Raw genomic sequence first — 27,277 nt, 5'->3', positions numbered from 1 at the left:
CCTAAAGGACCCTGCTGAACCAAATGCTGTTGCAACCATCAATGCTAATCTCCACGGTCACCATTGCTGAGACCAGCTTTACATTCTGGATTTAATTAAATGAACATAAATGTCACAAACATGGGATTTCAATCCATGTTCCCAGATCATTAACCTCATCCTCTGGATTTCTAAGCCAGTGACATTACCACTGTGCCACCGTCTCCCCCAACATGATCGGATACCCTGCTTTTGATGTTGACTGAGGAATGAATATTGACCGACACTATGGAGAACACCCATGCTTTTCTTCAAAAAGTGTCATGTATCTACCTCCTCTGAGAGTGCAGACAGAGCCTTGGTTTAACATTCAATCCCAAGTACAGCACCTTTAGCACTGCAAAAGTTCCTCCATCTCACACTGGAGTGTCAGGCTCAATTTTGTGCAAAAGTCTCTAGGTTTGGACTTGATTCCACAAATGACTGGCCCCAAGGCAGTCACTATCCCATGGCTGTCACCTTTATAGTCTACACCATGCTTACTGATTGAACATTTAGGAAAAATTAGATGTGGTGTTATCTATCCTGGACCCTCCTTTCTCAGGAGGCTAAGGAAATTTGGCATGCCCGCTACGACCCTTACCAATTTTTACAGAAACACCATAGAAAGCATCCTTTCCAGATGTATCACAGCTTGGTATGGCTTCTGCTCTACCCAACATTACAAGAAACTACAAATGGTTGTGAACGTAGCTCAGTCCATCACGCAAACCAACCTCCCATCCATTGACTCTGTCTACACTGCCCGCTGCCTCAGCAAAGCAGCCAGGATCCCAAGCACCCAGGATATGCACTCTTCCACCTTCTTCCATCAGATAAAATCTACAAAAGTCTGAAAACACGAATGAACAGACTCAAGAACAGCTTCTTCCCTGCTGTCATCAGACTTTTAAATGGTCCTATCAAAAATTAAGTTGATATTTCTCTTCACCCTACCTGTAACTGCATCATTATATTCTGCACCCTCTCTTTTCTTCTCCCCATGTAATCAATGAATGGTATGCTTCTTCCGTATAGTGCACAAGAAACAATACTTTTCACTGTATCCCAATACATGTGACTATAATAAATCAAATTAAGCCTTAAATGTTTATCTCTCACTCCTACTTTCAATAACTTCAATTGCAGTGTTAATGTAAGCCTACTTGTGATACGAATAGACAAATTTTAAAACTTAAACACACAATTTGATTTTTAACAAATGATAAACTAGTTCTTTTCCCAATTACAGCTTCTTTTATTTCATTTCTCTTGCTCCCCTGGTCTTTTTGCAAGGTGCTATCACACACTTTGTAAATTCAAGCTCCAGCATTCTCTGCTCTTCCTCTTTTACTTTCTACTGTGTTCGAGTTAAGACTGACCTGGCCGACCTTTTCATCATATCGCCTTTAAAACCTCTTGGCTCAACCTCGCTTGTCCCTGCAGCACCAACTGCCTTTGCCGATTCTTTATCAGGATCTGTCTAATGTTCTGACTCTGCTTCTTAATCCTGTGATTTCAGGTACAGCTCCTTCTCTTTGAGCTCCATCTAAACCTCCATCATTCTCCAGCTTCAGTTCTCAGCCTCTTGCTGCAAGGGATTCTCATTATTCTTTCAGCTCATAAGCTTTTCAATTTTCTTCATCCACTTTCTTTGTCTTTAATATTCTAAGGACGCATTCTTCACCCTTGCCTCTGGTTGTAAAGTAACAACACAGCTTTAGGTTTCAGGAGATCCACCCCAATGTATTTGTTACACGCATCTACTGAGACTCTCTTAAGAATGGGATAAAGAAGTGAGGAAGGTTCAAAAAGTGAGGTAAATGCAAAATGCTGCAGATGCTGGAGATCTGAAATAAAAACAGGAAGGGCGGGATTTTACGGCCTTGCTCAAGCGCGACTGGAAATTTCCGCTCGAGGTCAATGGACATTTCCATTGTCCGCCCTCGCCCGCTCTGATTCCATGGCAGGCGAGGCAGTAGAATTCTGGAGAAAGTGCGGGAAGTACTCAGCAGGTCTGGCAGCGTCTGTGGAGAGAGAAACATGGCGCAAATATTTGGATTTTCCGGCCCCAATACTGGCCGGAATTTGTCACGGGCAGGATGGGAAAATTTGGAGAGCCGTTAAAAAGTCAATAGCTCTCCAAATATTCCCATCCCACCCGTGACAACGCCCCCTCCCCCCTGTATCAGGACTGGAACATACCGCCCTTTGGGACCAATATGATTCTTCTTCACAATTGTTCCGATCTAACATCATATTGTCTTCCTCCCACCCAAAGTACTACTCTCTGTTTCCTGCCCCTCAGCCAATCTCATATCCATGTTGCTACTATCCCTTTTCTTCCATGAGCCTATAACTTTGCTCACAGGCCTGTTGTGCGCCACTGTGTCAAACGCTTTTTGGATGTCCATGGGCAACCCACCAACAACATTATCCTCATCGACACTGTCTGCGACCTCTTCAAAAAACCCCAGCAAGTTGGTGAAGCATGATTTCCTCTTACTAAATCCATGCTGGCTTTTCTTTATTAATCCACATTTGTCCGTATGACTATTAACTTTGTCCCGAATTATTGTGTCTAGAAGTTTCTCCACTATCAAAGTTAAACTGACTGGCCCTTAGTTGTTCGGCTTGTCCTTACATTTTTTTGGTGTAACCTTTGGAATTTGTTGGTCCTCTGGCACCACCCATGAGTTTACGGAAGACTGAAAAATTATGGCCACATAATTTCCACAATTTCCACTCTCTCTTCCTGCACTGTCCTTGGATGCATCTCATCTGGTCCCATTGCCTTATCAACTTAAATACAGATAACCTATCCAATACCTCCTCCTTTTCAATTTTAAACCATTTGAGTGACTGAATTACCTCCTTTTTATTATCATGGATGGGAAGCATCTTCTTCCTTGGTAAAGACAAGTAAAGTATTCATTTCATATCTCAGCTATGCCCTCTGCCTTAAAGTTTATTCATTAGTGTCACAAGTAGGCTCACATTAAGAACATAAGAACATAAGAAATAGGAGCAGGAGTAGGCCATCTAACCCCTCGAGCCTGCCCCGCCATTCAATAAGATCATGGCTGATCTGACGTGGATCAGTACCACTTACCCGCCTGATCCCCATAACCCTTAATTCCCTTACCGATCAGGAATCCATCCATCCGCGCTTTAAACATATTCAGCGAGGTAGCCTCCACCACCTCAGTGGGCAGAGAATTCCAGAGATTCACCACCCTCTGGGAGAAGAAGTTCCTCCTCAACTCTGTCTTAAACCGACCCCCCTTTATTATCCAGCCCCCGCATTATCTTATAAGTCTCCATAAGATCCCCCCTCATCCTTCTAAACTCCAACGAGTACAAACCCAATCTCCTCAGCCTCTCCTCATAATCCAAACCCCTCATCTCCGGTGTCAACCTGGTGAACCTTCTCTGCACTCCCTCCAATGCCAATATATCCTTCCTCATATAAGGGGACCAATACTGCACACAGTATTCCAGCTGCGGCCTCACCAATGCCCTGTACAGGTGCATCAAGACATCCCTGCTTTTATATTCTATCCCCTTCGCAATATAGGCCAACATCCCATTTGCCTTCTTGATCACCTGTTGTACCTGCAGACTGGGCTTTTGCGTCTCATGCACAAGGACCCCCAGGTCCCTTTGCACTGTAGCATGTTTTAATTTGTTTCCATTGAGATAATAATCCCATTTGTTATTATTTCCTGCAATTAACACTGCAATGAAGTTACTGTGTAAATCCCCTAGTTGCCACACTCTGGTGCATGTTCGGGTACACTGAGGGAGAATTTAGAATGGCCAATGCACCCTAACCATCACGTCTTTCAGACTGTGGGAGGAAATCCATGCAGACACGGGGAGAACGTGTAGACTCCACACAGACAGTGACCCAAGCCGGGAATTGAACCTGGGTCCCTCGTGCTGTGAGGCAGCAGTGCTAACCACTGTGCCACTGTGCTGCCTACTGACATTGATTTACTTGGTCCACCTCATTTCCAAGAATCAGCTCTCACAGTGCCTTCTTCCTCATTGGACTGGAAACATACTGGGGTAGAAAATTCATCTGAGCACCCTCTGGAACCTCTTTTCCCTGTCTGCCCTTTACACTAATACTATCCCAGTCTATATTCAGAAAATCAACGTCCCCATTATTTATACCTCTCTATAACTTCTTTGCAAGTTTGTTCCTCGACATCCTTCCCACTAGTTGGTGACCTATCGATGACAGCAAGCAATGTAATTGTACCTTTTTTGTTTCTCAGCTCGAGCCAAATAGATTCTGATCTTGTTCCCTCTGAAACATCTTTCTCCAGCACTGTAATGCTCTTCCTAATCAGAGCATCACCCCTCCTCCAACCTCCTCCCGACTCTCACTCCGTAACTCCTCCCGACTCTCACTCCGTAACTCCTCCCGACTCTCACTCCGTAACTCCTCCCGACTCTCAATCCGTAACCCCTCTGAACTCTCCCTCCAAACTCCTCTCAACTTTCACTCCGAAAGTCCTACTAACTCTTGCTCTGAAACCCTTCCCAATTCTCACTCCAAAACTCCGTGTGAAAGGGTGACTGATTTGCTGCCGCTCAAAGACTAGTTCCCTAATCTGGCATAGAGAAATGTTCAAAGAATTTTAAAAAAACAATCTTTTTTAATGTCTCGATGATCCTTCTCCAGGGTTTCGCACAGCATTTTGATTTGATTTGATTTATTATTATCACATGTGGAAAGTATTGTTTCTTCTGCACTGTACAGGCAAAGCATACCGTTCATAGAGAAGGAAACGAGGGAGTGCAGAATGTAATGTTACAGTCATAGCTAAGGTGTAGAGAAAGATCAACTTAATGCGAGCTAGGTCTATTCAAAAGTCTGATGGCAACAGGGAAGAAGCTGTTCTTGAGACGGTTGGTACGTGTCCTCAGACTTCTGTATTTTCAGGATCCAATCGCAGAGGGAGGAGCCGAGCACCAGGCCACAGAGTTTGGAGATGGGTTTTGTAGGAATAATGGTGTTGAAGGTTGAGCTGTAGTCAATAAATAGGAGTCTGGCATAGATGTCTTTGTTATCTAGATGTTCCAGGGTTGAGTGCAGGGCCAGGGAGATGGCGTCTGCTGTGGACCTGTTGCGGCGGTTGGCAAACTGTAGTGGATCCAGGTAGTCCGGGAGGCTGGAATTGATTCATGCCATGATTAGCCTTTCGAAGCACTTCATAATAATGGATGTCAGAGCCACTGGACAATAGTCATTAAGGCACACTGCCCAGCTTTTCTTTGGTAATGGGATGATGGTCGTCTTCTTGAAGCAGATAGGGACCTCAGATTGTTGTAAAGAGAGGTTGAAGATGTCTGTGAATAACCCCGCCAGCTGATCTGCGCAGGATCTGAGTGCTCCTCTGGCTACCCCATCCGGGCCAGTCGCTTTCCGTGGGTTGACCTTCAAGAAAGCTGCCCTGACATCTGCAATGGTGACCTCAGATACAGGTTCATCCAGGGCTTCTGGGGTGGAGGGCATGTTCTCGCTGACCTCTTGTTCAAAACGGGCATAGAAATCATTGAGCTCATCAGGCAGGGGTGCGTTGGAGCCGGCGAATTTACATGCCTTCATCTTGTAGCCTGTTATGCCTTGCAGACCTTGCCATAGTCGGTAGGGGTCTGTGTGGATAGCCTGGGGCTCCAGCTTGGTCCGGTACTGTCTTTTGGCATCTTTAATGGATCACCTTAGACCGTATCTGGCTTTCTTGTATAGGTTAGTGTCGCCTGACTTGAACGCCTCAGAGCTGGATTTCAGCAAGCAGTGGATATCCCTGTTCATCCATGGTTTCCGGTTGGGAAACACGCGGATTTGCTTCTTTGGCACACAGTCTTCTACACACTTACCAATGAAGTCAGTTATGTAGTGGCGTACGCGTTCAGGCTGGTCGCAGAGTTTTTAAATACTGACCAGTCCACTGACTCCAAGCAGCCCCGTAGGAGATCATCCGATTCCTCAGACCAACATTGCACGACTTTCTTTGATAGATTCTCCCGCTTCAGTTTTTGCTTGTAAGCCGGGAGCGGGAGCACAGCCTTGTGGTCTGATTTGCCAAAGTGTGTGTGGGCGATAGAGCGGTAGGCATGTTTGATATTTGTGTAGCAGTGGTCTAGGATGTTTGGGCCTCTGGTGGAGCAGGAGACGTGTTGGTGGTAACTTGGTAGTACGCTCTTGAGCTTGGCCTGATTGAAGTCCCCGGCCACGATGAATGAGGCCTCGGGATGTTTCGTCTCAAGGCTATTTGTACTGGTATATGTTTTGTCCAGCGTGGTCTTCATGTCCACATGGGGTGGGATGTAAACTGCTGTCAGGATAACAGAGGTAAACTCCCGTGGAAGGTAGTAGGGGTGGCATTTTAGCATCAGGTATTCTAGATCCAAGGAGCAGAAACCCACCAGAAACTCAGAGTCCTGGAGATTGATCTTCAAGTCCTGGAGACTCCAGGCCCATCCTGGAAAGTTGGCAAACCCTCCACTATCGTAATGTAGGAAATGTGCAGCCAATTGGCGCACTCCAAAATCTCACAAATAGCATGGTGCTTATGATTAGATAATCTGTTTCAGTGATGTTGGTTGAGGAATAATTATTCACCTGACTATGGGAACACTGGCCCCCCTGCCTTTTCTTGAAAATACACCAACAGAGCTTCCCTGACAGGTCCTTTCTTGAACACCTCATCCAAAAGTTAGCATCTCCAATAGTGTAGCATTCCCCTCACTCCGCCTGGATGTTGGACTAGAGTCATTGGACTGAGGCTTACATCCGCAAACTCAGAGACAAGTGTGCTGTCAACTGAACCTTTACTGACACCAATTGACTGACGTGCCAAAACTGGGTTTAGAGCCACCAAGGTTGAAAAGAATAGAAGAGGAAATAAGGTAAATCAAGAGGTATTGGTTCAGTGATGCCAAATCCTGGTCACAAGAACCCATTGTGTGGAGGAGAGAGGGAATACTGTGAGGAGGAAGGAGCCAAACAATTGGGAGTTCTTGATAAAGAATGAGTAAGAGTTGGAAACAGTGTGATGAATCTAGACTTTAGCACAGGGTACAGGGGAATGATTTATTCAGAGCATAGGAGAGATAATAAGAGAAAGATTCAAATGGACACTACACGCAGTGAATCTGGATGGAAGCATGACTCTTGGAGCGGCCAAGTCAAAACCAACTCATGCTTCCCAGCCGTGAAGACCTATGCTCCGACTGAATATTTTCTGGTTCAGGCTGTGAGGTGGGGTGACATGGATGCAAGATTGTCCACCTCGTGCAGAAGCTTGGGAAGCGAAGGTGGTGTGGGGTAGAGAAGAGTAGCGGAGGGGGCGGGGAGGTGAGGGTAGGTTCTGGCCCCATTGATAAGCCATGAGAAGGAAGCTACTCTACAGTCACATGGTATTTACGAAGAGGCAGGGGTTGGGTCGTCATTACCTGAACTGTGCTTTCTGCTGACGAATGGGAAGTGATGTCGTCTCAGTGGTATAATCTCTCTCAGACAGTTAGTCTTTGTGAAGAATGGAAGTATACTCTTGGCCTGACAATTGTCAATGCGTATACCAGATGGGATTTTCGCTATCCACCATGAATGATTTTTGCGAGCTTTAATGAGGCATCCTGGAATATTAAAGTGAGCGGGAATCCAGTTAATCACTTGCAAAACCTTCACTTTCCAATTTCTCTGCTTGTGTCTCCTAGCGGTGACGATTATTTTATCAAGGTTCAGGCCAACTGGGTATCAACAGTCCATTCAATGTCTGAACCACTCGTGGATGGCATTAGGCAAACCCAAACCCATCATCTTCATTTCTCCAGACACTTCTCAGCAGTTAACTACATGGTTCAAAAGTCAAGACCCACCTTTGTACAACTGACTTTCTACTCCTTTCTACTGGTCTAACATGGCTTGAGGGGTACTTGGGAAGATGGACTTGTCTAGGATGGTAGGAAAAGCTGGGAAAGAAGGGTGGCTGGGAGGGGTGGGGAGCTGTGAGAGCTGGAAGGGCGGGCAAGCGCAACTCGGAGGATGAGGCTGGGAGAGGGGCGGATGAGTTAGAGGAAACCAAGGAATCTGGGAACAGCCTGCTCCAGCATTCTATTGGATTCTGGCTGATTTGCATCTCAGTTCCATATCCCTTTACCTAACACAAATCTATCAACCTCAATCTTGAAAGCTCTGAGTTACCCACCATTTGGGGACAGAATTTCTATTGCTCTTTGTGTAGAAAATGTGTTTCCAATTCAGTCTGGACTGTCCTCGCTCAAAAATTACAGATCTGCTCGCTCCCTTCAGATCTTCCCACCAGAAGAACTAGTTTTTCTGCATCTAAACTATTCAATATGTTCGACATTGTAAGCTACTCGTCAGGTTTCCCTCCAATGTTGTACATTCAATGGAATACAAACCATGTTTATGTGATCTGCTCCATAGTTTAACCCTCAAAACCTTGTGATTCTGAGGAATCTGTGCCCCCCCCCCGCCCCTCCCCCCCTTCCCACCACCCCCATCCCAGGCCAATAAACCCTCCCTGGGGCACTGTGAACAAATCTGAACAGGACCCCACACGGGGTCTGATCAGTGCTCCGTAAAACTGAATTGGAACTATCCCTCCTTCATTAACCAACCCTCTTGCACCTTTCGATTAGTTATAAATGGTTTATATTCTTGGGGCGGGATTTTCCAGCCACGCCCGCCCCAAGGCCGAAGTCAACAGACCTTTACATGCTCCGCATCCTGCCCGCTACGATTCCCGTGGCAGGCGGGATGGGAAAATTCTGCCCCTGGGCTCCGACAGCTACAGTCCTTAGTTTCACACCATTCCACCACATGACGATTGTTAGGTTTAATGTGGATGCCCTCACACTTGCCCGCACCAAACTCCATCTTGTCCCAGTTTTGCCCTCACGCTCAATATAGGATTGGATTTCGTTACCACTTCAGCATAAGAAGCTCCCAGTCCACACAGACACTTACTTCTCTGGGAGCGCGAGCAGCAGATAACCGTGATCGTTGCCAAGACGACAACAAATGCCACTCCAGCTCCAACTGCCACGCCGATGACGACAGCCAGTGAGAGCGCCTCTGTGGGAAAGAAGCATAGGCCACATCAAAACCAGCCGAGCGAAGATGACCAATGGCTGCCAAATTCAGCACTGATGCCCAGCGTGAGGTGGGAAGTCAGTGCCGGGATTGGCTGAGTTTATGAACATGGTTTGGAAACAGGTCCAGGTGGATCCCACTTTCCAGGCTTTATAAAGCTCCTTCAAGGTCCCAGGATGGCAGACGGGAAACACATTCACGCTTCTGCTCATGAATGCATCTGCTGTCCAGTGTATGAGGAGTTGCAAACCTCACTGTTCTGGCCAGGGCTTCTTGCCATTCGCCCGACACAGGAACTATCCCCTCCAGCCTCTCCGTCAGCAGCCAAAAATGGAGACTCCTGAATTTGTAGGCAGTGGGAACCAGTTAGGAACCTGGTTCATACCATAAAAACCATAGAATCCCTACAGTGCAGAACCAGGCCATTTGGCCCATTGAATCTGCACTGACAACAATCCCACCCAGGTCCTATCCCCGTCACCCCACATATTTACCCTGCTAATCTACACATCTGGGGACACTAAAGGACAATTTAGCACGGCCAATGCACCTAACCCGCACATCTTTGGACTGTGGGAGGAAACCGAGCACCTGGAGGAAACCCACGCAGACACAGGGAGAACGTGCAGACTCCACACAGACAGTGACCCAAGCCGGGAATCGAACCCATTCATCTGGAGCTTACACGGGGTATCACAGATCCACTTAAAGTTATTTTCTGAATGGATACGAAATTACAGGAAAAGTGTCAGGCCTTTCAGTTCTTCCCATCAAATCTCAAAATTTCTAAAATTATCTCTTTGAGGCAGCATTCTAGAAAGGGCGGCACGGTGGCACAGTGGTTAGCACTGCTGCCTCACAGCACCAGGGACCCGGGTTCGATTCCCGGCTCGGGTCACTGTCTGTGTGGAGTCTGCACATTCTCCCTGTGTCTGCGTGGGTTTCCTCCAGGTGCTCCGGTTTCCTCCCACAGTCTGAAAGACGTGCTGGTTAGGATGCATTGGCCGTGCTAAACTCTCCCTCAGTGTGCCCGAACAGGCGCCAGAGTGTGGCGACTGGGGGATTTTCACAGTAACTTAGTTGCAGTGTTAATGTAATCATACTTGTGACAGTAATAAATAAACTAAATTAAAGTAAACCTGATCATATAGACATGGGACAAAGTACGTCACGGGAAGACAATCAAAGATAATAAGAGGGCAGAGTATCGGGAAGAGGCATCAAAGAAGGTTTGCAGAAATACTGCACAATCAATTCCTGACATCAGACCCCAGACAGTGAATGTGAGCAGCCTAATCTATTGGAGCGCACATTACAACAGAATCTGTTCCTATTTATTATCAATCGGGGCTGCGATCCCTCGATGATTTCTCTGTTTTTTAACCCGGAGAGACCGAGGCCACTCGTACTGGCCAAGACTGAGATGACAAAGCTCAGTTGAGATGTGAGAATTTTTTTTCCCCATGCAGCGAGTGGTTTAGGGTCTGGAATGCACTGCCTGGAAGAGTAATGGAGGCAGGTTCAACCGAGGCACTCAAAAGGGAATAAAATGATTATTTAAATAGAAACAATGTGTAGGGGTATGGGGAAAAGGCAGGAGAATGGCACTGAGTAATTCAATCCCGACAGTGAAGAAGGAGACCATTCGGCCCATCAGGTCTGCACTGACTCTCTCTGACGAAGTATCTTACCCAGACCCTTACCCCTAACCCTATCCCCGTAACCATTTACATGGCACATCCATCTAACCTACACCCTGAGGGACAATTTACCATTGCCAGCCCACCTGGGCGGCACGGTAGCACAGTGGTTAGCACTGCTGCTTCACAGCTCCAGGGTCCCGGGTTCGATTCCCGGCTCGGGTCACTGTCTGTGTGGAGTTTGCACATTCTCCTCGTGTCTGCATGGGTTTCCTCCGGGTGCTCCGGTTTCCTCCCACAGTCCAAAGATGTGCGGGTTAGGTTGATTGGCCAGGTTAAAAATTGCCCCTTAGAGTCCTGGGGTGCGAAGGTTAGAGGGATTAGCGGGTAAAATATGTGGGGGTAGGGCCTGGGTGGGATTGTGGTCGGTGCAGACTCGATGGGCCGAATGGCCTCCTTCTGCACTGTAGGGTTTCTATGATTTCTTCTATGACCTAACCCGCACACCTTTGGACTGTGGGAGGAAACCGGAGCACCCGAAGGAAACCCACGCAGGCATGGGGAGAACGATGCCTGTTTGGAGAGTTGGTGCAGTTACGATGGGCCAAATGGCCTCCTTCTGCGCCGTAACATTTCTGTGATTCTGTACGATTCTGAGATCGGACTGTGATCTTCTCGGCCTTTGCAGCTCAGTAGCAAACCAATGACAACAGACCAAGCATGGGGTTGATCAAGTTCCGAGGTAGGGAAGGTGGAATAGAATTCCTTCCAGGCCAGCATCAAACACAGCCAGCTGCTGGCTCAAGCTCGGAGCGTCCCTCCCATTGCACAAACCAATCCTGTTAGATAGCCAGCATCAGGGCAGCCTGGCATTTTTAGTCTACACTCAATCAGTGAGATCTTGTCATGTTGCCTGAACTGGATTTGAAGCCCAAACCACTGCCTAACCTACAGATAGAGTTACTCTGTAAATAAAGCGTGGCATCTGTGAAGGTCTGGTTCGACAACAAAGAAAGATAAATGAGAGACAACTGAAAGGAAAGCGAGCTATACGTCAGATAAATATCTGTTATCTGAGCATAAAATGATTATAGCTAAAATAAACCAGCTGATGGGATTGTGTATAATGGTTCAGGGATGGAAGGTTTCAGAATTTTCAATTTCTGTTCACAGATATATTCAGTTACTCCTATTCACTGAGGCAAAGCTGGCTGCTCAGGCTGCCTGTGAATGAAGATGAGAAGTGAATGTTCATTCGGATAGTGGGTCCTGACAGAAGGGATGGTTCACAGCACAGGGTGAGGAGAGAGGCAGGGAATAGGAGGAGGCAGGGAACGCAGTAACAGAGTGGGATTTTAGGAATACTTTGAAGGCAGGAAAGGTGTGGAGGGTGGTTTTAAGGGAACAGATGACTTGGGGTAGACTGGGCTGGCAAATACAGGTGTAGGTTGAAAGCACCAAGGGCAGAAGCTAATTTCTTTTATTCATTTGTGGGATATTTGGGTTCGTTAGCTGGCCAGCATTTATTGCCCATCCCTTGTTGCCTTTGCAGGGCAATTGAGAGTCAACCACATTGCTGTGGCTCTGGAGTCACATGTCGGCCAGACCGGGTAAGGACGGTGGATTTCCTTCCCTAAAGGACATTAGTGAACCAGATGGCAATCGACAATGGTTTCATGGTCATGGCATGTTGGCAAAGTGGTTAACACTGTTGCCTCACAGCGCCAGGGACCCGGGTTCAATTCTGGCCTCGGGTCACTGTCTGCATGGAGTTTGCACATTCTCCTCATGTCTGCTTGGGTTTCCTCCGGGTGCCCCAGTTTCCTCCCACAGTCCAAAGATGTGTTTATTGGCCATGCTAAATTGATGCTTAGTGTCAGGAGGATTAGCAGTGTAAATATGTGGTGTAAATATTAGGAGACCTAATAGAGGTGTATAAGATGTTGAGAGGCATAGATCGGGTGGACTCTCAGAGGCTTTTTCCCAGGGTGGAAATGTCTGCTACGAGAGGGCACAGGTTTAAGGTGCTGGGAGGTAGGTACAGGGGAGATGTTAGGGGTAAGTTTTTCACACAGAGGGTGGTGGGCGAGTGGAATCGGCTGCCGTCAGTGGTGGTGGAGGCGAACTCAATATGGTCTTTTAAGAGACTCCTGGATGAGTACGTGGAGCTTAATAGGTTGGAGGGTTATAGGTAGGTCTAGAAGGTAGGGATATGTTCGGCACAACTTGTGGGCCGAAGGGCCTGTTTGTGCTGTAGTTTTTCTATGTTTCTATGTTTCTACAGGAATAGGGTGGGTTTGTGGTCGGTGCAGACTCAATGGGCCGAATGGCCTCCTTCTGCACTGTAGGGATTCTATGATTAAATTCTATGATTAATTTAGATTCTTACTTCCAGGTTTTTTTATTGAATTCAAATTCTACCATTGGGATTTGAATCCAGGTCCCTCAAACATTCGCTGAATTTCTGATTAACAATCCAGCGATAATACCACTAGGCCAGTGGTTCCCAAACTTTTTTCACTGGGCCGCACTTTCGGAATAAAAATTTGCTCGTGCCACACCGAATTTTTTATTGACAAGAAATATATTCAAAAACAAAAAAAAACAACTCCTAGCAGAGCTTGATTCATAACATAGAACATAACTACTTTATAATATGATCATGGGTCATCCAGAAAGTATAAAACAATCACTTTGGAAAAATTTCTGATCCATGTTTAAATGTTTCTTTGATTGTCCTTGAATCTTCCCGCCACACTTGCCATCCTCTCTCGCCGCACCAGTGTGGCACGCCGCACCCTTTGGGAACCACTGCACTAGGCCATCGCCTCCCCGATATTTGTTTTCTTGCAAAACCCACCTTGTTCTTTCAGGCGAATAATTTCTGTATCGGAGCCGAAGCTGTTCCAAGCTGTGCAGTTGTAAATTGTCTGGAAGTCCGCCCGCACAATGTTACTGATAGTCAGTGTGGAGATGACCCCTTCCTCCATGCTCACTGTCTCCACTGTATAACGTCCCGAAGTCCCTGATTCTAGAACGTTCTCCTTCCATGACCAGGCCTGGGTGTATCCAGTAGAAGAAAAAGAGAGAGTAGATTATCAACTGCTTTTTAAGACCATTCGGCATGACAGAAGATTCCATAATTCCACATGTTTGAAGGAGGTGGGACTGTATTTAATAAGATGTGATGCGCTTTGGAGCACCCTAAGTTTGGAAAGGCATTCTAAAAAGTGTTAGGTTGATTGGTCGTGCTAAATTGCCCCTTAGTGTCAGGGTGACTAGCAGGGTAAATACATGGGGTTACAGGGATAGGGCCTGGGTGGGATTGTTGTCAGTGCAGGCTCAATGGGCCGAATGGCCTCCTTCTGGATTTGTAGGGATTCTATGATACTAAAATCTCACACTCTTAGTGTAAATATCCAAAAGTAGGTCTCAAATTTGGTTGGAATTATCCCTGGGAATGTTAGGAACACATATTGGGATATTGGGAGATTAATTCCCATATACAAGGAGTATCCAGGTGGAAAATCTCGTGCTAAAGGCTAATTTATCTGAGATAGTTTTTCTCTTTGAGAAAGGAGATGGTACCTCTCTCCCCATTGGTAAAACAGCTGGCAACAGATCATCATGTGCGTTCCTCCATCACCAATTGGCTACAGTGTCTCTAGAAGACAAAGAGAAATCCAAATATACCATTCTGACTAGTTCCTGATTCCTTGCGGACAGTGACTCCCGAAGGAACGCACAGATGTGGCCATCAGATTCAGCTGCCTTTCCTCTCCTCTTCTAAGCTATACCTTCATTGAAGATGTAACACAGAACAGTACAGCACAGGAACAGGCCCTTTGGCCAATGATGTTGTACTGAACATGACGTCAAATTAAACTAATCCCTTCTGCTTGCCCTTGGTCCATATCCCTCTATTCCTTGCATATTCATGTGTTTATCTGAAAGCCTCTTAAACGCCCCTATCGTATCTGCCTCCACCACCACCCCTGGCAGCGCGTTCCAGACACCGACCACTCTCTGTGTAAAAGACTTGCCCCTCACATCTCCTTTGAACTTTCTCCCTCTCACCTTAAGTGCATGTCCCCCGGTATTAGACATTTCAACTCTGGGAAACCTCACCTTTCCTGTCCTAATACCCCCTTACCTGGCTCAGTGTCAATTATTTCACTGTTTGAACACAATGCCGTGAAGGGAAGTTTAACCATGTTAAAGGTGCTTTTTGATGCAAGTTGATTTGGAGAGGAGGTAGGGGATGGTGAAGTGAAGGCTCTCTGCCTCCGTCTCTCGGTCTGATCGCTAGGGGAGATGAGGGGTTAGCAGGGTGCCCATTGCCTTCTGGACAATTATCCCCCCGGGGAGAGGACAGGAACCTGGGTGGACACAGGGGAAATACTAAATACAAGATTGCCTGTTGGCCACTTATGGCTTACAGGCTGATCAAATGCCGGTGTAGATGGTGAAATCTAACGCCGGCTCCCCCAGATGATTTACTGACATTTCTGCTCCAGACCCACTGTGTTGAGAACATATATCTGGGACTCGGGAGGTGCTATTTTCCAGGCTGTGTTGTGAGACTTTGACCGCACAACTTGCTGTGAGAGAGGATGACAATATCAGCAATAATAATAGGAGGGATTCTATTCAACATCCTGATGGTCACCATTGACCAGTAACTGAACTGGACCAGCTACATAAATACTGTGGCTATTGCTATCTTGTGGCTGTTATGGCATCATCATGAGATTTCAGACTTTGTTAGGAACGCAAGGTATTTATCGCAAGGGGGATAGAATATAAAAGCAGAGATGTCTTGCTGCATCTGTACAGGGCATTGGTGAGGCCGCAGCTGGAATACTGTGTGCAGTATTGGTCCCCTTATTTGCAAAAGGATATATTGGCCTTGGAGGGAGTGCAGAGAAGGTTCACCAGGTTGATACCAGAGATGAGGGGTGTTGATTATGAGGAGAGACTGAGCAGATTAGGTTTGTACTCGTTGGAATTTAGAAGGCTGAGGGGGGAATCTTATAGAGACCTATGAGATAATGAAGGGGCTGGATAGGGTAGAGGTGGAGAGATTCTTTCCATTTAGAAAGGAAGCTAGAACTAGAGGGCACAGCCTCAAAATAAAGGGGGGTCAGTTTAGGACAGAGTTGAGGAGGAACTTCTTCTCTCAGAGGATGGTGAATCTCTGGAATTCTCTGCCCACTGAAGTGGTGGAGGCTACCTCGTTGAATATGTTTAAATCACGGATAGATGGATTCCTGATCGGTAAGGGAATTAGTGGTTATAGGGATCAGGCGGGTAAGTGGAACTGATCCACTTCAGATCAGCCATGATCTTATTGAATGGCGGGGCAGGCTCGAGGGGCTAGATGGCCTACTCCTGCTCCTATTTCTTATGTTCTTCTTATGTTCTTATTAATGAGGGAATCTTCGATACAAGAGGTTTTTGCAGCACTCACTCTGCCTGGAGCAGAGGTCCTGTTTATACATGTTTACAACATGGTTCCTAAAGTAAAACTCTGAGAGGGAACTGCTGTGATCACTCACTCTCGGTTCCCATTGGCCCCTCAAGTCAGTTGACCCATCTTATGCTGTATTGTCTTAAAGAGACAGACACCGCATATACAACAGCTACAAGAGCAGGTCAGAAGCCAGGAATACTGTGGCGAGTAACTCACCTCCTGACTCCCCAAAGCCCATCATCTACAAGGCACAAGTCAGGAGTGTGATGAAATACTCCCCACTTGTCTGGATGGGTGCAGCTCCAACAACACTCAAGAAGCTCGACACCATCCAGGACAAAGCAGCCCGCTTGATTGGCACCACATTCACAAACACTCACTCCCTCCACCACCGACGCTCAGTAGCAGCAGTGTGTACCATCCAAAAGATGCACTGCAGCAATTCACCAAAGATCTTTAGACAGCACCTTCCCAACCCACCACCACTTCCAACTAGAAGGACAAGGGCAGCAGATACGGGGAAGACCACCACCTGGAAGTTCCCCTCCAAGCCGCTCCCCATCCTGATTTGGAAATATATTGACAGTTCCTTCACTGACCTTGGCTCAAAATCCTGGAACTCCCTCTCTACCAGCACTGTGGGTGTGGCTACACCACAGGGATTGCAGCGGTTCAAGAAGGCAGCTCGCCACCACCTTTTCAAGGGCAATTAGGGATGGGCAATAAATGTTGGGCCTTGCCAGTGAAGCCCACGTCCTGTAAATATGATTATTGTTTTTTAAATTGAGGTCATATATAGAGCGCATTTTCAACCCAGGTCATTGAATGCAGAGTAAGCGCAGAGCTCAGTGAGAGCTGAGGACTCTGAATCACAATGGGAGCCTCGTGCCATTATTCTGGGAAATTTCTCTCAGCTCTCCCATGTGTTGAATGAACCAAGGGACTGAAAACTGCAGCTATTAAACATTCCCAAAGCACAGTCCATCATCATTAACGACAATTCTTCCAGTCATGATTAGGTGACGCAACCAGAGGAACATCCTCATCTTGACTTTACCCGGCGTTTCCCTGTGTTTGCATTATTTTTCCTGAGCTGATTGGATTAGACTGACAACTTAACATTGGCCAATAATCACGCACAGCAGTGGCACTGTGTGCAGTTTGAGCTCAAGAATAACACCCCCCCCCCCATCACCCCCCCCCCCATCACCACCCCCCCCCGCGCCCCCTCACACTAATCATCACAAATCTGAAATCAGTGCAGTGAATGTGTCAGAGAGACTGCGCACCATCCATTCCTATTTCTGAAATGATTCATTTTTAGTCCTGCTGATCCATAAAGACTTCTCGCCGCAATAAAAAAGCCATTAGCTGGCAAACTAATTAGAAATCGAGCATCTGTACGGCTGTCACATGTTCTACACGTCTAATCACACAGTGTACAGGCTGCGCCAGATGTTTCTCACTGATAGTACTGCATCGGGCTGTGCATCCAATTATACCACCTCTCATTGCCTTTGCTTCCCTTCCTCGCTACTGTTATCTAGCTTTCCCCTGTACTGCTGCAATGCTTGGTGGTGGCTTGTCTTGTCGGGAGGTGAGGGACTGGCTGATTGACTTCAGGAAGGAATGGCCAACACCTTTTTTTGTATTAAGGGAGTGAAATGTCGCAGGGAGGTTCACAAAGAAATGTTGACTCTGAACCGCGTCGAGAGATAGAGTGACCAAAAGCTTATCAGAGAGGAAGCTTTCAAGGAGAATGTTAAAAGGACGGAAGGGAGATAAAGAAGCTTAGAGGAAGCAACTCCAGAGTTTAAAGCTCAGGCAGTGGAAGACACTTCCACCAGTGGTTAAAATTCAGGGGGGCCAAAGGAGGCCCAAGTTGGAGAAGCTCAGAGATCCTGAAAGGTCCCAGATCTGAGGAGGCTACCCACACACTTCCTCAAAGTGTCTGACACCTGATTTGATTTGATTTATTATTGTCACATGTATTAGTATACAGTGAAAAATATTGTTTCTTGCGCGCTATGCAGACAAAACATACCGTTCATAGAGAAGGAAAGGAGAGGGTGCAGGATATAGTGTTACAGTCATAGCTAGGGTGTAGAGAAAGATCAACTTAGTGCGAAGTAGGTCCATTCAAAAGTCTGACAGCAGCAGGGAAGAAACTGCTCGAGTCGGTTGATTTGTGACCTCAGACTTTTGTATCTTTTTCCCGAAGGAAGAAGGTGGAAGAGAGAATGTCCGGGGTGCGTCGGGTACTTAATAATGCTGGCTGCCTTTCCGAGGCAGTGGGAAGTGTAGACAGAGTCAATGGATGGGAGGCTGGTTTGAGTGAAGGAACCCCACTTTACACTGACCAACCTTCTGGTGCTTTGCCAATTCAATTTTCTCCTCACTAACACTCTTGATGGCGTCATCTCTCACTGAGCTACAATTCCGCAGGCTCTAATGATTTCTCGATCTTCACCCTGCCCTGCTCCAGCTGACTACGTGGGGAATCAAATTGCTATGACCCAGAACGCGGTTCCTGAATTGGTGCTGCAAGTGGGGTCAATGATTAACTTTCGGAAGGATTAGTGGATGAATACTTGAAGGAGGGGCATTGGGAAAAGAAGATGTGTGGGACTAATTGGGAAGCTCTATCAAAGAGCCAGCAGAGAAACAATGGGCTGAATGGTCTTCTTTTGTGCTGCATGAATCTATAGAGTGGGTGGCATGAGTGGCCCTCCTTCATCTCAGTGGGCCGCAAGATTGGAATCAGACTTGTTCACTAACCATGACCCCAGGAATAAGATTAAATACATTTAATACTCGCTGAGTATTTAATAATGAGTTATAGAAAATGCTTAATCATTTATATATTAATAGAAATGTCCTCAACTTCAAATGGTAAAAACAAAAGAAACAAAGACAAACCAAAGAAGAACGTACAGGGTAAATGGTAGGACTCTGAAGAGTGCAGTTGAACAGAGGGATCTGGGAATACAGGTACAGAATTCCCTAAAAGTGACGTCACAGGTGGATAGGGTCGTAAAGAGTGCCTTTGGTACATTGGCCTTTATAAATCGGAGTATCGAGTATAAAAGTTGGAGTGTTATGGTAAGGTTATATAAGGCATTGGTGAGGCCGAATTTGGAGTATTGTGTACAGTTTTGGTCACCTAGTTACAGGAAGGATGTAAATAAGATTGAAAGAGTGCAGAGAAGGTTCACAAGGATGTTGCCGGGACTTGAGAAGCTGAGTTACAGAGAGAGATTGAATAGGTTGGGACTTTATTCCCTGGAGCGTAGAAGATTGAGGGGAGATTTGATAGAGGTGTATAAGATTTTGATGGGTATAGATAGAGTGAATGCAAGCGGCTTTTTCCGCTGAGGCTAGGGGAGAAAAAACCAGAGGGCATGGGTTAAGGGTGAAAGGAAAAAAGTTTAAAGGGAATATTAGGGGGGGCTTCTTCACGCAGAGAGTGGTGGGAGTGTGGAATGAGCTGCCGGATAAAGTGGTAAATGCGGGGTCATTTTTAACATTTAAGAAAAACTTGGACGGGTTCATGGATGAGAGGGGTGTGGAGGGATATGGTCCAAGTGCAGGTCAGTGGGACTAGGCAAAAAATGGTTCGGCACAGACAAGAAGGGCCAAAAGGCCTGTTTCTGAGCTGTAATTTTCTATGGTTCTATGGTTCTATGGTAAATATTGACTTTGGACACAGAGGGAGCGCACGGCTCTCACAGTTGATGTTGTGAGCAATCAGCACACACCTCACTTCACTCACCCTCGCTTTATGTGCAAATTACTTCAGTCACACCGGGAGGAAAAAAACCACACGGATAGAAGCCAGTGGAATGCAGCAATCCCGCGTCTGGGCAAAGGTATTCCTGGAGGTTTGTCACATGATTTTCCCCCACGCTCCAGCCAATAGTCGGCCAACACATCCATCCCTGTGACGCACAGCCTTCCTACACTAATTGGAAAACTAAAATGAGGGATGAACAGAGGGATCTGGGTGTCCATGTGCACAGATCCCTGAAAGTTGGCACCCGGGTTGATAGGGTTGTTAAGAAGGCGTACGGTGTGTTAGCTTTTATTGGTAGAGGGATTGAGTTTCAGAGCCAGGAGGTCATGCTGCAACTGTACCAAACTCTGGTGCGGCCGCATTTGGAGTATTGCGTACAGTTCTGGTCGCCGTATTATAGGAAAGATGTGGAAGCGTTGGAAAGGGTGCAGAGGAGATTTACCAGGATGTTGCCTGGTATGGTGGGAAAATCGTATGAGGAAAGGCTGAGAGGCTTGAGGTTGTTTTCGTTAGAGAGAAGAAGGTTAAGAGGTGACTTAATAGAGGCATACAAGACGATCAGAGGATTAGATAGGGTGGATAGTGAGAGCCTTTTTCCTCGGATGGTGATGGCTAGCACGAGGGGACATAGCTTTAAATTGAGGGGTGAGAGATATAGGACAGATGTTAGAGGTAGGTTCTTTACTCAGAGAGTAGTAAGGGCGTGGAATGCCCTGCCTGCAGCAGTAGTGGACTCATCAACATTAAGAGCATTCAAATGGTTATTGGATAAACATATGGATGATATTGGAATAGTGTAGATTAGAGAGGCTTTAGATTGGTTCCACTGGTCGGCGCAACATCGAGGGCCGAAGGGCCTGTACTGCGCTGTAATGTTCTATGTTCTAAAAGACTCATTACCCCGATTGGATGATGCTGGACTGTCAGTTAAACAGTCTTTCACCCATTTTCAATATTTTTATATCTGATTAAGACAAATGTTCAAAGAAAATGACAAAAAACAATCTTTTAAAATATCCTGATGATTTTTCTCACACAGCAGTGTCCCGGAGATGATCTTCAATCCCTGGAGTCTCCAGACCAATCCTGGAGAGATGGCAACCCCACACCTGAGGGCGTGGCTTAGGGGAAACATTCTCACCTTTCAGTGCAGAAGGAGGCCTTTCGGCCCATCGAGTCTGCACCGACAACAATCCCACCCAGGCCCTATCCCCGTATCCCCACAAACCTCCTCACACTAGGGTCATTTTTGCATGGCCAGTCCACCTAACCCGCACATCTTTGGACTGTGGGAGGAAACTGGAGCACCCGGAGGAAACCCACGCAGAAATTTCAGAAAAGTCAGAAACGTTTGTGTTCAGTTCCCACTCCTGAGACCTGAATACGAAATCCAGGCTGACAATCCAGTACCGAGGGAGTGCTGAAGTGTCAGAGCTGCTGCCTTTCAGATGTGAGGTCAAACTGAGGCCCTGTCCTCTTGCTCAGGATGATGAAGAGCAGCAGATGGGTTCGCGCTAGTGTCGTGGTGAAACATTGCTTGTGGAAACTCCCTGAGTGTAAATTAACTTTCCAGCTCCCTACAACAGCGGTTGTATGTTTCAGTTCACTCGGGAGATCTGTGGTTGTGAAAGGCACTATATAAATGCAAGTCTTTCCAGTCTGTCACGTTCAATTCCTCACCTGGCAGAATCATTCAGAGAGTGGCGAGGGTTTCTGACCAGACACTTTAACCGAAGTAACTGGGCGACAATGAGAGACCACAGGGTGGAACAGTGTTTAATGGTTAGCATGGCTGCTTCAAAGCGCCAGAGGTCCGGGTTCAATCCTGGCGTCAGATGACTGTCTGTGTAGAGTTTGCATTCTCCCCTTGTCTGTGCAGGTTTCCTCCGGGTGCTCAGGTTTACTCCCAGAGATAAAGATGGTTAGGTGGATTGGCCATGCTAACTTGGCCGTTAGTGTCCCAAGATGTGCAGGTTAGGTGGATTGGCCATGCTAACTTGGCCGTTAGTGTCCCAAGATGTGCAGGTTAGGTGGATTGGCCATGCTAACTTGGCCGTTAGGTCCCAAGATGTGCAGGTTAGGTGAATCGGCCATGCTAACTTGGCCGTTAGTGTCCCAAGATGTGCAGGTTAGGTGGATTGGCCATGCTAAATTGCCTCTTAGTGCCCCAGGATGTGTAGATTTGGTGGATTGGCCATGGTAAATGTATGGGTTTATGGGGATAGGGCGGGGTTTGGCTCTGGATGGGATGCTCTTTGGGAGAGTCGGCGCAGACTCGCTGGGCCGAATGGCCTCTTTCTGCAATGTGGGGATTAGGTAGCGGCATTCTGTCGACGACAGGACGGGGGTGTGTCTGGCTGAGTCACTCACTATTCGATCGGGAGGAGGTGTACTCCGGATGAAGCACTTAATCTGCCCCTTCTTGCCTTGGAGAGCGTGCTGCATCTGTGTACTGGAGATGATGGGGGGCCCTGCAATACAAAACATAAACAAGTCATACACACACACGCAATTCATCAAACAAGTTTATTAAATTAGACTCTTCATCCATCAAAGCCTTCTATGTATTACACCCTCTCTAAAGGAACAAGTAACATCAGGGCACACTCGGCACATAATGAAACTGAATATAATTGCTGATTATTAGTGGTCTAATTAAAATAAATTTACATTTAATGAATATTTTAAAGGGTAATCGCACACACAACGTGCAACAAACTTGTAACAAATCTTATCTCAAAGGGAACCAGCATATTTTCTTTCCCCTTTGCTAACTTCAGTGAGCTGGCATTGTCGGATCTTGAGTGAGACATATGGAAGGAAGCGGTGCAGGGTAAGTTTGATGTAAATGTGAGCCACTGTGTGAACCGTACAGAGTTCCCCCTCAAGGTTTGCGGTGATGTTCGAATTTGATCACCAGGAACGGTATTATTCTCCTGCAGAATTAATTTGAAAGCAATTCTGTTTTTCTCAAACAAATGCGCACTGTGCCGCTTTATTATTGCTTTCTTCTTGTTGAGGGGAGAGCATTTGAACTCCGAAGACGCTGATTGACTCACACATTTCTCCACGCGGTTGAACCTTGGCCCAGTGATTCTGTAAATGAAAGCTGGGAGATGAATGCCGGGGCGATGTCAGTGAGGCTGAAATGAGCAAAAGCACCGTTCCCAATCTCACAGAACCGCACACTCCATTCAAGCACTCTGTGCCTGCTTAATAACAATGTTCCACTGATTTGATTAAAGCTTATAACACCAATGTAGGTCAGTTTATAGGGGTGTGTGTGCCTCTGTGCATCAGAATATTGATGCTTGTGTATCTGTAAACCTATACACAAGTGTCGATGATACTATCTCTGTGCCAATTGTGTGATATCTGTTCCCATGTCTGTGTAGACATAGATATAATGAAGTGCATCTGCGTCCATAAGTTCATGCAAATGAGCATGCATCTGCATGTGGAGCATTTGTGTGTTTTTGTGCATGTGTGCTTGTGCGTGGGAATGCATGTGCACTTAACAGCTTGTGTATGTATGTGTGTGTGGGTGTGTGCATATGTGTCTGTGTGCACCTGTGTGCATGTAGATGTGTGTGTATACATACTTACATGTTTGTGTGTCTGTATGTGCATGTGTGCACACTTGTGTATGTAACTGTGATTGTGTATGCATACATGTGTGTGTATGGGCCTGTGTGTACATGTACTTGTCTGTGTGCGCGCACCAATATGGGCACATGTATATGTGTGTGTATGCATGTATACATGCATGTGCGTGTGTGCAGACATGTCCATGTATTTGTCTGTGTGTGTGTGCACACCTGTATGTGCATATGTATTTGCATGTATGTGTATCTGTATGTGTGCATGCATCTCCATGCATTCGTTTGTGTGTGTGTGTGTATGTGCGCATAACTGTGTGTGTGTGTGTGTATGAACTTGTATGTGTGTTCGTGTACATGCATATGTGTGTATGCATGTTTGTGTGTGTATGCGTGTGTATGTACTCATGTACATGCGTGGATGTACGTGTGGGTGGGTGTGTGCACAGGGTGACTCAGTGCGTTACAGATTTGAAAGCTGGGAACAGAGGAGTATTTTACCATTGACTGTCAGGCTGACCTCCCTCTCCCCGGCACCAACCCGCGGCACCACGGCCCTGCAGACATACTTCCCAGCATCCTCCTGAGCCACTGCCTTCAGTGTCATGACGTTATCATTACTGAGAACCTAAACAAGGAGAGGGAAAGGTCAGAGTTCAACAACAGGAACATTGCAAGGTAGACAACACATTACAGCCCGGTGAAAATTAACTGCCCATTCATCTCAGGGGCGTCTCCTCAGTGACAGGGTGAGGCTGTGAGCTGTGTGTGTAATTAAAACAGAAAATGCTGGAGAGACATAGAGAACGGTACGGTGGCACAATGGTTAGCCCCGCTGCCTCGCAGTGCCAGGAGCCCGGGTTCGATTCCTGGCTTGGGTCACTGTCTGTGTGGAGTCTGCACATTCTCCCCATGTCTGCGTGCGTTTCCTCTGGGTGCTCCGGTTTCCTTCCACAGTCCAAAGATGTGCCGGTTAGGTGCATTGACCCGAACAGGCGCCGGAGTGTGGCAACTAAGGGAATTTCACAGTAACTTCATTGCAGTGTTAATGTAAGCCTGGCTTGTAACTAATAAATAAAATAAAGAAATAAACTTGACATGTTGTGACCCTTCACTGTCCTCAAAAACCACTCCCTCTATTCGACGCTGACGGATACGTCATGCATTTTCCACCTTTTCTGTGCTTTTTATCCCAAATTCACAAACTTCCCACGTGTGAATTTGACCTGGGGAGGATCGAGCCGCAGCACCATGACTCACCACCATGTGGCACTCTTTGCTCATGTTTGACTGGCCCAGCTGAGAATGGTTGTGTCCTGGTCAATATCTTCCCTCAGCCGACCGACAAACATTGGAGCAAGAGGAGGCCATTTGGCCCATCGAGCCTGCTCTGCCCACTGACCTTTCACCTCAACGCCATTTCCCTGCACTATCCCCGTATCCTTTGATATCTTTGAAATGTAGGAATCTATCGATGTCCGTCTTGGGGCTTGAGCCTCCATATCCCTCTGGGACACAGAATTCCAAAGATTCACCAGCCCCTGAGTGAAGAAATTCCTCCAGCTCTCTATCCGAAATGGCTGACCCCTTATTCAGAGACTGTGACCCCTGGTTCTAATGCAGATTGACTCGTCATATATTACACTGCTGTCTGTGGGAGCTTGCTGTGCACTAAGCGGCTGCCACATTCCCTACATCCTAACCGTGATTATACCACAACAATATTAGACTTGCCGTGAGGTGCTTTTCGATACCCTGACGTTATAAAAGTGGATATCTGAATGTGGGAGGGCGTTATTTTGTAAAATTGATTGTATTCTTGGGAGGAAGGTTCTGAGCTGTGTGTCAGAAACACCTTTATCCCCGACTGATGTCTTGGAGCACCTGTTGGGTCTTCCTCATGGATTTGTTGCAATTGGCCAAGGAGTTTTGGCAAATGATTGAACTAGGGGGGGGGGGGAGCGCCGGGGGGGGGGGGGGGGGGGGGGGGGGCGGGGAGGGGGGGGGGCGGGGAGGGGGGGGGGGGGGTGCGGGGAGGGGGGCTTGCAACTGGCTCTGATCCACAACTCACCAATGTCCGTACACAGGCACACACGTCCTTCTCCCCTGGCCAGTGATCAGGTGCAAGGTCCCTGGCTGAGAATCCTTCAGTTAGCTTACATTACCCAACAACTTGCCAATGCCAAAAGACTCAATTTTGGCCCAATGCCAGAGACTCAAGACACAACCCCCTTCAGTCAAAATAAAAAGAACACATGAAAGTTGTGAAATTATTGAGATGCTCAGTTGTTAACATCTGAAGGATTAGACTATCTCCCGGGGTTGCATTCTCAGCGCTGTAATCACAGAATGATAAATCATCAGCATAATTTGACAGGACACTGAGACACAGACCGGGATTTTCCCGTCCCGCCTGCCACAGGAATCGTAGTGGGTGGGACACAGACTGTGCAAAGGTCTGTTGGCCTCGGGCGGGATTTTCCAGGCTTGGGGCAAACGCGGCTGGAAAATCCCACCCACAATGTACACACCGACCTGACCTGGAACTCCCTCCCTAACACTGAGCCATTTCCTCATCGTTGCAACCTGGAACTCCCTCCCTAACAGCACTGCGGGTGTACCTACACTTCAGGGACCGCAGCGATTCAAGAAAGAAGTTCACCACCACCTTCTCAGGGGCAATTAAGGATGGGCAGTAGAATGCTGGATATGGGGGTTGAACCAGATCCTGAGGATGAATATTTCAATAAGAATTCACGGCACAGGAATCCCACACAATCTGAAAAGATGGTGAAAGACCGAGTTTCCCACCTTGGCCTCATCGCACGGTTCCCCCAGCCTCACCCGCCCTGGTGGGGATTCGATCGTAAATGGAGGAGGGCGCAGAATGTGTGGACAGGTCGCCTCTGGTGTGGCGAGGTGTCGACTGACAGACCCGCCGCCAGTGCCAATTCCCATACTCACCACCCCGGAGCCTCGCTTCATCCACACGATGGTGAGGGACGGGTTTCCAGTCCAGGCACAGTTAAAGATGGCGCTTGACCCCAGGTCCACGGACAGAGACTGGGGTTCAGAGGTCAACCGGGGCCCAACTGCACAGGGAGAGAGGAGAAGAGGGATGAGGAAAGTTGAAGAACAAGTCTGCGAGCATTTTCAGCAAAGCTGAACCCAACAACAATGTGCATTTATATAGCGTCTTTAATAGAGTAACGTAGTCCAAAAATGTTTCAAAGGAATGTATTACAAGAAACAGGAGCAGGAGTAGATCACATGGCCCATTGAACCCCATGACTGATCCTGGCCTCCAGCTCCATTTTCCAGCCCTTTCCTGATATTCCTTAATTCCTTGAGAGACCAAAAATCTATCCATTTCCAATGATGACACATCCACAACCCTCTGAGTAGCGAATTCTAAAGATTCACAACCCCTTGAGTGGAGCAATTTCTCCTCATCTCAGTCCTAAATGATCAGCCCCTCACCCTGAGGCTGTGCCCAAGTATTCCCAAGTATGGATAACGAGAGATATTGTGAGCCATTCAAAGATAAAAAGGAAGCATTTGTCAAAGTTAGGAGACTGAGAACACATGAAGCAAGTGTGGTACACAAGGAAAGTAGGA

General features: G+C 47.0%; 1 protein-coding gene across 1 annotated transcript in view; it reads right to left on the bottom strand.

Annotated features, from left to right (window-relative positions):
* Window positions 1-27,277, bottom strand: part of kirrel3a (kirre like nephrin family adhesion molecule 3a) — a 316,764-nt gene that overhangs the window by 29,345 nt on the left and 260,142 nt on the right. The window contains exons 8-12 of the mRNA XM_078198922.1: window positions 26,624-26,751; window positions 24,161-24,287; window positions 22,431-22,531; window positions 13,655-13,853; window positions 9,029-9,136 (exon numbers count right to left, since the gene is read on the bottom strand). Of these exons, the coding sequence (XP_078055048.1) occupies window positions 9,029-9,136; window positions 13,655-13,853; window positions 22,431-22,531; window positions 24,161-24,287; window positions 26,624-26,751 (663 nt within the window). The remainder of the gene's footprint in view (window positions 1-9,028; window positions 9,137-13,654; window positions 13,854-22,430; window positions 22,532-24,160; window positions 24,288-26,623; window positions 26,752-27,277) is intronic.

The sequence above is a fragment of the Mustelus asterias genome, chromosome 27 (genome assembly GCF_964213995.1).
Source record: "Mustelus asterias chromosome 27, sMusAst1.hap1.1, whole genome shotgun sequence".
In the NCBI taxonomy this organism is placed as follows: Eukaryota; Metazoa; Chordata; class Chondrichthyes; order Carcharhiniformes; family Triakidae; genus Mustelus; species Mustelus asterias.
This window is presented reverse-complemented; position numbering and strand designations above follow the sequence as displayed.